This window comes from Leucopleurus acutus (assembly GCF_964270905.1).
Source record: "Leucopleurus acutus genome assembly, chromosome: 19".
NCBI classification, from domain to species: domain Eukaryota; kingdom Metazoa; phylum Chordata; class Mammalia; order Artiodactyla; family Delphinidae; genus Leucopleurus; species Leucopleurus acutus.
Window position 1 is genome coordinate 43795280 of NC_139161.1, and position 13484 is coordinate 43808763.

The 13484-nt window shown below is 36.2% G+C and overlaps 2 protein-coding genes across 7 annotated transcripts in view; one reads left to right on the forward strand and one right to left on the reverse strand.

The window, feature by feature from the left end:
• Nucleotides 1-13484, reverse strand: part of NF1 (neurofibromin 1) — a 247084-nt gene that overhangs the window by 56048 nt on the left and 177552 nt on the right. The gene's annotated exons all lie outside the window — the stretch shown is intronic.
• On the forward strand, nucleotides 650-11561 carry EVI2B (ecotropic viral integration site 2B). Its single transcript, XM_082861507.1, has 2 exons — nucleotides 650-1408; nucleotides 8185-11561. Exon 2 carries the CDS (start codon nucleotides 8200-8202, stop codon nucleotides 9553-9555), a length of 1356 nt encoding a protein of 451 aa, XP_082717633.1. The 5' UTR covers nucleotides 650-1408; nucleotides 8185-8199; the 3' UTR covers nucleotides 9556-11561.

Consider the following 13484-nt stretch of genomic DNA (forward strand, 5'->3'; position numbering starts at 1 on the left):
ACAGAAAGCTATTGCAGGAATATTTAAAATTCATCACTCACTATCTTGGCTATTAAACACAGATACTCAGATTGACAGTATCCAATGGTAGCTCATGAAAAGTGGCTCCTTTCCCAACTTGACCAGTGTTTAAAGATGATAGGTTAAGATATGTTTTGAATTCAAAATTTAAAAGTTATCTTTGAACTAAGACACTTTTGTTTTCTACCCTTGGGGTGCTATGGTCCACATGCTTATTAATCCAGGGATTTAAAAATAGTGAAACAAAAGTTTATACCATATTTAAAAAGTTTATAGCATATTGTATACTATATATATAGCAAATTATATTACATAAAATAAGTTTATAGCATATTTTAAAAAATTATTCTTTTTGTACCAAGTTTTAAGTGCCTTGAAGTTAAGAACGAGGTCTTAACAATCTGTGTTCCTCTGCAGTGACCAGGGGAAAGCGGGGCATGGTTTAATGCTTACTGTATCTACTATAATAGGTGCTATGCTAGGCACTTTACACTTATCTAATTCCATAATACATTTATAAATTAAGAATTATGATCTCCATTTTTCAGATGAGGAAAGAGGCTAGAAGGTGACATGCCCAAAGAAATCTGTATTCAGACTGACTCATACTCTTCTCAACATACTTTGCTTATTAGTTAACTTATTTAAAAAATGATTCCCAATTTATTTTACTTTGCACCGACACTTACTTTGTTGGTAACCAAAGAGCTGTGGACTTGAACTCAAAAATCATTTAGGAAAGTATTTGGTCAAAAATTAATCACACTTTTACCTGGGCTTAGCCTAAATTATGTATGAGGAAATAACATTAACATTTACTGGGTAGCTACTGTGTGTAAGGCATTTACACATGTTATGTTATCTTACTTAATCCTCACAAAACTCAATAATAGAAATACTCCTCCGGAGGAGGAAATGGTGACTCAGAAGTGCAGCGACTTGCCTAAGGTCATACAAGAAAACAGGATACATCATTCACTTGTTATGAAAAGAAATCTCACTATGGGTAATAACCTGACTGGCAGTTTTTCCTTACAACATATAATTTTCTCTCCAAGGTTCTATTTTAAATTATATAATCACATTACTAGAGAGTCTCAAATGTTTACCTCTAAATGTTAATTAAAAGCACTCAAATCATGTAGCTCCAAATTGTTTCAAAATAAATTCTGTTAAAGTAGTACATTTCTTAGTCATTTTGTGGCTTACTGCACTTCCGGAAGCAACTATTGATAAACTTCCTCTTTTTCTACAGAAACCATTTCAGTTTGCTAAAGGACCATTTTTAATCTGAACTGAACCACCCCTTTTGCTTTCTTAGCCAAATGACCAAAATGTCCAGTTAGAACAAGAATTCAGCATTCTGCAAAACAAGTTAACAGCTGAGGTAAGACAACTTTCACACTGGTAATCTGGTTTGATCTTTGCTTTATACAGAATTTATTTTTAAAACTAAAATTTCATTATTATTTTAAACTTAAAGTCTGAGAGTCTAAAGATGTCTATAACAGGTATTGTGGTTTTGTTGCATGGAATTTTAAAAATTCAGTGTTGAAAAAAAATTTTCACCTAGGTTTCTATAATGTTAACCCTTTAAAGTTTATTGATTCACTATGTTTGTTGACCTTAGCTCTGTAATTAAAAGAAATAAATCTATAGCCACGACAGAAAACGCTAAGGGTTGGGAATAAAACTAGAATTCATGGGGATATGACTGAATTTACAACCCCAAAATACCAATTGCTAAAAGTTCTGATTTGCTGTCTATAAAATTCTCCTGTATATAAGCATAATCCACAGACCTAAATTATTTTTACTTTTTAATCCCCTTTAGTTTCCATGGTAAGAATGGTCACCTTCGCCTAATTAAAAAAAAAAAAACCCAAAGGTGATTAGATGAGATATTCAATTATCATCATATATGCTTTATTTTTCACACAAATAGAATTTTAAATTTAAGTAATAATGATGACATGAAAATATTATCCTTCATTTTTACAGCTAAGAGAAAACTGCTATGATAAAATGTGTATATATATACTCATATCATCTACATATTTATGTCATGTATTATAATCTGAGTCTTTGGTAAACAGTGTAAAATAGATATAGAAAAAAATACCCACAGAATAGAAAGTTGTTAATATGGAGAAAAGATGCTTATTCTGTAAGTAAGCTGGACAATTACAAAGTGAATATCCTCCAAAATAAAAACTGCAGAGTTTACATAGACTTGTAATATAACAGTTATAAAGTGGGTGGTGATATCCTATTTCAACATTTCATTAAATACTTACGACTTTCCCTCATATAAGTCCACTTTGGATTTCTTCTAAGTAACTATTACAGAAGTTAAAAAAATAAAGATTTGTATCTCTTTTTTTTGGCAAGACTTGTCTATATATATACATATATTTTAAAATTAATTAATTAATTAATTAATTTTTGGCTGCGTTGGGTCTTTGTTGCTGCGTGCAGGCTTTCTCTAGTTGTGGCGAGCAGGGGCTACTCTTCGTTGCAGTGCTCGGACTTCTCATTGCGGTGGCTTCTCTTGTTGCGGAGCACAGGCTCTAGGCATGTGGGCTTCAGTAGTTGTGACCCGCAGGCTCAGTATTTGTGGCATGTGGGCTCAGTATTTGTGGCTCACAGGCTCTAGAGTGCAGGCTCAGTAGTTGTGGCGCACGGGCTTAGCTGCTCCGCAGCATGTGGCATCTTCCCGGACCAGGGCTCAAACCCGTGTCCCCTGCACTGGCAGGCGGATTCTTAACCACTGCACCAGGGACGTCCTGTCTATATATTTTTAAAGGGTCAGTCTCAAATGTAGAGTTTAATAGTGCTTGTGTTTTTCAACTAATGCCTATATAATTCTACTCAGAAGGAAATTATGAATTCTGAATAAGTCTGAAATTGTTAAATATAAATCTGATGCCTATCAATGTCCAATCTTCAAAAATCACCTCAAATATGACAGCTTATAGCCTAACCATTCAAAACTCCCAGAGCTGTTTTCATAGTCACAGGACTAAAATGGTTTCCTGGTAGTTCTTGTCCAACCTTTTATACAAGACTAACTCCAAAAGTTACTAACATATCTGTTCCCAGAGAGCTCACATCTCCTCCCCTCATAAAGCATTCCTATTTCATAATTTTACTACGAATGTAACGGAAGGAAAGAGCTCTAGTACAGGACTGACTGGTTTCTGTATCAGTGCCACTGTTTAGAGCTGTGACACTTTGGCAAGTTACCCAACTTCTCTGTGCCTCAGCTTTATCTGTAAGATGATGATAACATCACCTTGCTCATTAAAATAGGATGGTGCTGAACATTTGGCATGTACTCAGTAAATGGTAGCTATTACTATTGATAAAAAATAATCATCAAATAATTCCTATCATAGTTCAAAGTTAATTTCCCTTTCTGCCTTTCCTCAAGATATGGAACTGCTGTGTTCTTCCTTTTCTGGTTTCATAACATTACTAGTTGGAGATACAATAAAATTTAGGTACACTATATTTTAATCTATTATATTATAACATTATATCAAAGTAACCGAAATTCAAATGATATTTTTGATACTGCTACCTACACTTGCCTTGTCTAGGATATGCTATCCAAATCTCCTTGATTCCCCTTAAAAGACAACGACATCTCTCTTATCATATCCAACTTAGCATCAATTTTAAATGCTAAATCCTTTATGTACTTATGCATTGTATCTATGAGAACATGTCTAATATATGGGGACTCCTACTTCACTATAACTGCCTTTAAAATGCTTAGTTAAAACAGCTGATTTTTCTCTTCTTTTTAAAAAATGTTCTAGACCAAAATCACAGACTTAAACCTCAAAGTCCAAAACTAAAATAATGAGCAAAATACTGCCGTGTAAAAGTAGACAAATTCAGGGTTTCCCTGAGCAGCAGACTAAGGGATTTCTAGAAAAATGCTATATAGATTGTGCATAGGTTATTTAGAGTAATTAACAAGTTTGCTTCTGGGTAGTGCCAGGAAAAAAAGGGAGGTGGGGAATCTTAAGGATACTTAGAACAGATAGGAGAGCCTGAAATGAAAGGTAAGTGAGTTTGAGAAGGTGGGTGATTTAAGTCCTGTCCTCCATTTTGGGAAGATCGTTCCTCTTTGCTGGTTCCCTGTATCCGCAAAGACGGAGAGCAGCATTTTGTGGTTCCTTCTTTCTTCTACTTCAATCTTCTCCCCCAACGTCTAATTTTGTTCACTTTAACCTTCCACCCTAACTTCTTGCTAAATGCATAATCACTATTTATTCTTCAGCTTTTTTATTAACTTTTCTTCAATACCTTCTCTAATCCATTTACCTTCCCCTTTTCCATGTATTTGCTGCTTACTCTAAGTTTTGCTTTATTTTTCTCCTTTGTGTTATTTTGTATTTCTTTGTATTCCTTTTTCATTTCATTTAATCCAATATTTTCTCCTCCTTTTTACTCCCTTGCCCCATATGGTTCTTTCTTTCTACCCTCTTTCCCTGCAGAAGCAATGTTGGTATTTCAGGTATACATGGCTTATATATATATTTAAAATACATATGTTAAATAACTTTCTGCATTGGTAATAACACTGGCCTCACTGTCTCTGAACTAGAAAAAAAAAGCCAGTTTCTTCACTATTATACCCCCTATTTATTCTTTTTTAAAATCCTGTTCCTTTTTTCTGGACTATTCTGAATTGCTGTAGTAGAATTCTAAGACATTCTAGTATTCTGACGTAGCAGACCCTAGGAGGTTAGATAGCTAACTGAGGAGTTGGAGAAAGGAGTAGGATAGGTAAAAAATAGAATTTGGTTTTAATATTGCTGTAACCCTTAAATGACAAGTGGCAAATCTCATACACTGAAGGTCTACGACGTTCCTATTGACAAAAGAGGCTATGAACCTATCAAAATTGATCTTACAGACTAAACTGGTCTGATAATTATATTCCTATTTGGGTTCTTTCCTTCTTTAATGCCTTTTTCAGCTAACTGAAAAAAGGAACTGTGTGGGTTTTAAAAAAATTTTAAGAAAAGTCACAAAAGAAGAAACACTTTTTTGGCGAAGACAATTCATGGCCTATGTTTTCTGTTGCTTTGGATGGCATTTTTTGAAAACTAAAGTGAAACTCTAAAGAATAACACTTTCCAATGAGGCCTTTTTTGGGGGAAGGGGTAATCTGTAAGAATAGGAGGTAGGAACTGCATGGATGATAACCAACTAGAGATGATTTAAATTCCCATATTTATGCCGAAAGTTTCAATTTTTTTCCTTATTAAACCTTTTGCAAAGTTGATATAAAGCATAATTTAATAACTCAGATTTTACCTTCTCTGCTTACATTCTGGTAGAAGTATTAATAAACTGAAAAACTGACATGGAAAAGAACCAAGAAGCCCAATATAGGTTAAGCGTTTACTGAGCTGCTGACACATACAGCACTCTGCTGTAAAGGAATCAAAATATAAAGACATGAGGCAGCTTGGGGGTGGTAGAATAGAGCATATGCTTTGGAATCAGATGGTCTTAGGTATAAATTCCCAGTCTGCCACTAATAATGATATAACATTCGGCAAATTGCTTAAAGCATTTGAATTTCTCTCTTTATCTATAAATCAAGGATTACTCCATCTTTCTCAGAGTTATTTAAAGGTTAAATGAAATGAAGTATGGAAAACACCTGAGACGGTGCAACACATAGGATGTTCTAGATAAGGAATTTTCTTTGTTTCTTTCTGCCTTCTTCAAGGTTCTTTAAAATCTTGTTTGAGGGGGTGGGGATAATAAAAAGAAAATGTGAAAAGTAATTTAAAAAACACAATTATTTAAGAGAAAAGAAGTGTGAGTGAGGTACATACATGAAGAATTATCTAAGGAACTATAAAGATAACAAGAACTTCGGGGATTCAGGGAATGGCTGAGCTCTTTGGGCTGTGGTCAGTCACAGAGAATTTGGTCTAAGAAGGGAATTTAAGCTGAGGTCTGACAGACGAGGACAGGTTCAGTTAGGCAGCCAGAGGGGGAAGAAGAGGCTGGGTTTGGAAGAAAGAACACACTCTCAGAGGGTGAAAAATAGCATAATGAAAAGTGTCTGTTTAGTAAAAAAAAAAAAAAAAAAAAGTGTGTGTTTAGGAAGTATGTAAGATAAGGAATGAGAAGTTTCAGTCATGAGATATGAATCCGGACTGGTAATCTTGAGCCAGGTGGAAGAAAATTCAGTTTAGAATTTTTATCTTGACAGCAATGGGGAACTCTCAAGCAAGGGAACAGTAACCTGATCATACATGCTTGTAAGAAGACTAATTCATCAGCAGTGTGCAGGGGGTTTAAAGGAGAAATACTTTAAAATTTAGGCTTTAAGTATTACAGAGAAAATAAAGAAAAAAATTACGTCTTTTTTTCTACTGTGTACCGAGTGGCAGAGGAGTAAGCAATGAAAACTACTCAAATATACTGAAAAATCTATTTGCAAAACTTGAGGGAGTTCTTCTTCTATTACTGTATCTTGCACAGACCATCAAATCTCTCTCAGATTGCCTAAAAATCACAGAAAAACTATAGTTTCAAATCATACAGACCAGGATCTAAAACCCTGAGATTTTCCTTTCCCTAATGTTAAGAAATAACCAAATAGTTACCATTGTGTTTAATGATGTGCAAAACAAGTATATTACACACGGAGCTGAAAAGCACCCTCACTTGACAGATAAGGCGTTTGAGAACAGGAGAGATTAAGTGACTAGTTCTCATGGTTAGATAGGTAGTTAGGTGGTAGAAGTAGAACTGGAACTTAAAACTCTTCAAGTTTTAGCATCTGCCACATCCCACAAACTTATAGACCTGCCTTCTTTTCTTAGGTCCTTTATGTTGTTCCCCTGGCTGGAATATTTTATTTGCTTAATTAATTCTTACAGACCTTTCAAGATTCAGTTCAAGTTTTACTTCTCTGAGAAACCTTCCCTGAAGCCCTCCCAGGCTAGCTTAGTTCCTCTGTGCATCTTCTGCAAACCTTTGTGAGAAAACTTATCAAATTATATTTATTTATTTATTGTTTCTACCAATAGAAACTTAAAAAAAAATTTCGGGGGTATCTCCTAAACCAGAACAGGGTCTGACACAATGGTGGTGTTCATCAATTAATAAGTGAAGGCAGCAGCAAGACTGCTTACTCAGCCAGATTCAAAGAGCACTTGAGGATTCTGAGCCTAGGACGATGGGTTGAATTGAATCCTTTAAAAATATGAGGTCCTAATATAAAGACACTGTGCTGGACAGTGATGTTGCTGCAAAGATTATTTAATACAATAGATTCTGTGCGTGAGAAACTCACAAAGGTAGTACCATTAACAAAAATAGAGAATTTAGGACGGGAGTCACTATCGAGATGAAGATGAATTCTGTTTTTAATATGTTCAATTTGCTGATAGTGATATATATAATGGAAATGTCCACCAAGAAGTCACACAGATGGAACAAGAATTAAGGAAATTTAGGCTGGATATACAGGTTTGGGAGTTAGAGCATAAAGGTAAGAGCTGAAACCTTACAGATTCAGGATTAAGAAAAGTAGTTAAGAGTGAGGACAGAGTACATATCAAGTTATCAAGTACCATATTTAGGACGCAAGAGAAAGACAGGAGCTAGTGAGATGAGCATGAAAGAAAGATGACTACGAAGAGCTACTCGAATAGCAGTGAAGGAGTAATCAACAGTGTCAAATGTCATCAAGAGAGGAGAAAAAGAGAAAGAAAAGACCACTGGATTAGGTAATAGACGGTTACTGGTGTCCTTCGAGGCAGCAGGATCAAAGCATTTCTAGCAGTAAACAGAGGAAAAAGTAGCATGCACATGGTACCAGCATATAGAGCCTATGCATTTGAGACGTATGACTGTGAAATGAAGGACTGTAATGTAATAAACCTACAGGGGCAGCAGGGCCAAGTACAGATCTTATGAAAGAAGAGAGATCACTGCCTATGAATTCCAAATGTTATATGATAAATTAGAGTATATTTAAGAGTTGGTCACATTAGCCCATAGTGTATCAAGTCTAAATTAGGAAAGATAAGTACTTATCAAATACCTACCTACTTTATGCCAGATAGTAAATGATACCTAATTGTCCTTCTTTCTTTTATTATAAAACTACTGGTAAAGAGGAAACATTCTGAAATGGATCCCAAATATTTCACCATAATTTTGTTTTGTGGACATCTGAACGATACTTGTTTCTCAGAGACAGAAGCAGCTACAACAGAGAAGCAACCACAGTCTCCTATATTTAGAACATCAAGGTCATACGTCTCAGCTAATTCTCAAAGCACAACAGAGAATCCTTTGGGTCAACCAACACAATTCAACAACCTTTCTTCTGGACAACCAATAACAACTGCCGAAGTTGCTGCTGGACAACCAACACCAGCTGTCAATGTGTCCTCTGGGAAACCAGCAGCACATACTTCTGCTGGACAACCACTTGCCTATAATGTCACCAGACAACCAATACCAATGGCCAACACCTCCTCCCAAGGGACAGCACTACCTGTGTTCACCTCTGCCAGACAACGATCAACACCTGCCCATTCTTCTACCAGACAACCACCAGCATCTGTCTGTACTCCCACTCAACAACCATCATCTATCCACACCTCCTCTAGAAAATCAATACCACCAACTGCTCATAATCTATCCACACAACCAACACCAACTGTCAGAAGTTCACCTAGGAGTACACCAGGATTCAACCTAGAAACTACCACTAGAAACAAGAGCCCACAGAAAACCAATTCTAATTCAACAGTGGCCATATTAATTGGTTTAGTTCTGACTGCTATGGTGGTAGCTATAATCATGATTGTATTGTGGAAATGCTTGCGAAAACCAGTGTTACATGACCAAAATTGGGCAGGTAGGTCTCCATTTGCTGATGGTGAAACCCCTGACGTATGTCTGGATAACATTAGAGAAAATGAAGTGTTTCCAAAACGTACATCAATTGTTTCACTTAGGGCCTGGAAACCAAGCAAAAGCACACTTTTAGCAGATGACTTAGAAATTAAGTTGTTTGAATCAAACGAAAACATTGAAGATTCTAACACTCCCAGAACAGAGAAAATAAAAGATCAAGCAAATGGCACATCAGAAGACAGTGCTGACGGATCAACAATTGGCACTGCTGTTTCCTCTTCAGATGATGCAGATCCGCCTCCACCGCCTCCTCCCCCTCTTGATTTGGAAGGACAGGCGAGTAACCAATCTGACAGACCCACAGTGACAACTGTATCTCCTCTTCCAAATGATTCCACCAATCTCCCACCACCTCTGGACTGCCCCAATCACGTCTGTGAAGATCATGATTCTGAGTTCAAACAGTCATTTCCACCTCCCCCTGACTCAGTTAACTTGACCCTGCCTCCAGGAGATTTTATGAAAAACCAGGAGATCCAGTGTCAGCAGTTCCCTAGTCCTCCTGACTTTGATCAAAATCTCAATGAATCCCTGCCACCCCCACCTGCAGAACTGTTATAACTACTACTCGCTTTTTAGCTGATTTTCTATTCTTCTCAAAGGACTCCAATCTTTTGTTTTTATTCATGTGATGAAATACATTAAATGGCAATTGGTAGCCACTTTTGATTTTTATTCAGGAACTACCTGAAATCTGCTCAAAGTCTATGTGCATAGGTGGAACTTTAAAAAAAAAAATTATATAACAGTGGTCTATTTACTGGCTATAGGCCCTAACTTTAATGTACGGTACATTTTACATATGTGGATGGTATGTGTATCAATAACTTAGCCATTTTGGAAACAAGCAATCTACATATGCTTATTATTACCCAATAGATATTTTTTTTTCCTGAAAAGCTGTGTATAAAGTTACCTTGAATAAATAAAATTTTATTTTTCCATTTCAAAGTTTGAGGGAGTTTGTGTGTGAGAGAATTTAAATATATACTCCAAGTTTTAAACAAAACTGTAAGTTTTAAATTAATACCTCGGGTATTAAATAAATATTCCAAGTGTGTAGGGATGAGAGATTAAAATGCATGTCTATTTGAGAATAAATTTCCTTTTAGCTCTCATTGGAAACTGTCAGACAAACATATTAAAGCATCAAATTGAGGGGCTGAGTTGGGGACATTTACTCTGAAAAAAATACGAGCACACACCATAAAACGTAGACATTTTTCTTATCTTGTTGGGGGAACACAAGTTTTAGAACTAACCACTTTAAAAAGTTTCTTCTTCTTTTTTTTTGGCTGTGCTGCACAGCTTGCGGAATCTTAGTTCCATGACCAGGGATTGAACCCGGGCCCTCAGCAGTGAAAGTGTGGCGTCCTAACCATTGGACTGCCAGGAAATTCCCAAAGTTTCTTTATATGCCTCAAGCACCCCCAAAAAATGAAATCTTATAAAAGAAAAACAAAAAAAAAAAAACCCCAAAAAACACACCAAACCTCTATGGCTTCATTCCAAATTCGGATGACTTTTTTCAGAAAAAAAGGATTGTATCAAAATACAGATGGTTCTCAACTTTAAAAAACTCTTAACTACCTTTCTTACACAGAATTTCATCTTTTATTCATTACCTGACAAGTGATAAATCTGAGTTATCAGAGTAGGGGCGGGCCCAATCTTTGTCAAAGTTAAGACGGAGAGAGTCCACTGGCTGATCCTTGTGGAGATGCCAGCAGAAGTGCTCCTCTGCCCAAAAGCGCACATTCTCCCGCCTTACCCCACCCGAACTCGGGGGACAGTCACTTAGAATGAAAGACAGAGGCCATAGTGGTAACCTACCCTTGGAGAACCTCTCATAGCTCTGGGATTTTTCAGAATAAAATATAGTATTTACTGGCAGCACTGGTGTTCAAGAAACCAATAAAGCTCTACCTTAATAAAAACTAGCAGGCTTTTGGACACCGAAATTTTATATACAATGTTTCTCTTTAAATCCTTTAAAGAGTACCTTACTGACTCTTAAACAACTTTTTATCTGCAGACACACTTCCTTTGCACTTCTTATTTTTCTTGAATAAACATGATGTTTATTGTCATATTACATTGGTTTTCCTCTGTCTTCCACATTAAAAAGTTCTTTCATGTATTTTTCAAACTTACCATTTTTGAGGTTAATTTATTTAGCAGCAATTAGGAGGTTAAGAATTTCTGCTTATTCGTTTGAATTTTAAGTATTCTAGTTAGGGTAAATAAAGTATGAAGTTTTTATATTTGGTCAAGACTTTGACATGCCTTAAATCACCGTAACCTTTCTTGCTTTACATATAGGATTGTTACCTAACGGGCTCTTTCCATACTTTTGCTCTTCTTTTTCATCACTTTCTTTTCCTGACCTCTTGAAGGAGCAGTATTGGGAAATACCAACCCTCATAGACAAATCAAAGAGCTGATGACCTGGTCATAGTCGTGTCTGATTTCTTCAAACACTACAGAGGCAGCTTTTCTCCTTCTGTTCTTTGTACAACGGAAGAACAGACTCCTGTCAGCAGCTGCTTTTTGTTTTTTAAGAAATTCTCTGCCAGGGGGAAAGTAATTCCTATTTACTGAATGCAATTTTCCCCACTGAGGTCAGTGGAAGCTGAGCAGCCACACAGCGGCAATCCTTTGCCTAATCAGCAGAAAGAAACGCAAGCTAAAGAAACACAGGAGAAAAGAAAACGCTGGAACAAAGAAAAACCTACAGAAAAGACTAAAGAAGCAGGATTCAGAAGAGAAAGTTTATTTCATGACTACGGCAAAAGGACAAGGCACAGGGGAATAAAAGGTAGACTGAACTACATACTACACAGCAGTGGTGCTCTTACCAGATCCCATTAACCAGATTCAGAACAACCCTCAAGACCATCTAGTTCAGCTCCTTTTATTTGTTAAATGCTGAGAAAACAGGCCCAGAGAGAGTAAGTGACTTGCTTAGAAGTGGTAGTGAAAGCTGAGTTTGTTACCCGACTCCTGGTTCAGCATTCTTTTCACTAACATAGGACCAAAGAGCACCTACCTCACACATTGCAACATACATTTATCACACATGTATTCCATTTGGTGTTGGTGGTGGGCAACACAATGAATTAGATGAGAGTGACTCTAATTGTTGTTATTACCTAGTTCTGAACAAAAAGTGAAGTAGCAAAATATATGGGCACCTATAAGTAAAACACTGCGATATTAGTACATGATTAGACAGTTCAATGGTACAGAATGGAAAGTCCAGAAACAGACTCAAATCTCAAATCAGTATGGGGACAACTGGATAGGTACTTGAAAAAGATGAAACTGGATTCATACTACATTAGAATAAACACCAAATAAATCAGAGATATAAATATAAAACATGAAATTATATAAAAAATAGAAGAAATATGAGTGAATTCCTTTATAATCTGAAAGTGGGATAAACCTTCCTAGTTGAGACTCAAAATCCAGAAGCATTAGTTAAAAAAAAAAGGAAGTCCAATTACATAAAACTTTTAAATGTAAAACAAACACTATTAAAAAAGAAAAAAACATACCTTTGTCAAAAGACAAAGGACAAACTGGGGGAAAAATGTGCAACTTAAGACAAAGGGCTAATATCCCTAAAGTTTAAAAAACTTAAATACAGACTGTGGCGGGGGGGATACCCACAACACACTAGAAAAAAACATGCAAAACATATAAAAGATAGTCACAGAAGAAAAATTTAAATGATCCTTAAAAACATATATAAAGCATACAACTTTTCTTATAATAAGCAAGATGTATTTAAAATTGAACTGAGATACTATTACCCATCAAATGGAAATAAATCCAAAAGGGAGAGGCCACGACAGTGAGAAGGCTGCGTACCTCAAAAAAAAAAAAAAGAGTGGAGCAGAAGTTGTCATAAATCTGGTCTTATTTTATAAAGCCCCTAATGAAAGTTTTCCCTTTTACATTATTTCATGTAATTTAAAAACAATGTAAATTGTTTTCTCAGTAAGATAAAATGTGAAACGTTCTGAAGAAATCAACTAAAATTTATGCTATTATTATTATTATTATTTTTTTGCGGTACGCGGGCCTCTCACTATTGCGGCCTCTCCCGTTGCGGAGCACAGGCTTCCAACGCGCAGGCTCAGCGGCCATGGCTCACGGGCCCAGCCGCTCCGCGGCATGTGGGATCTTCCCGGACCGGGTCACAAACCCGTGTACCCTGCATTGGCAGGCAGACTCTCAACCACTGCGCCACCAGGGAAGCTGCTATGCTATTATTTTTAAAACATAAAATCAAACAAATGGTCATTCATATAGTACCAAAGATGTCTCTGGAGACAACAATATTCATATCCACTGACCAAAGTAATTTCATGAAGAAAAAAATCCTTAACCCAAAAGACATCAAATAAAATACATTTACTTTACGACATGAACTGATAATTAAAAGAATTAGATGCTCATTAAAAAATGCAGCCTCGTTTGTG

Bases quoted from the DNA above. Each gene is read 5' to 3' on its own strand.
- EVI2B (XM_082861507.1), top strand. From the start codon at position 8,200: ATGGATCCCAAATATTTCACCATAATTTTGTTTTGTGGACATCTGAAC.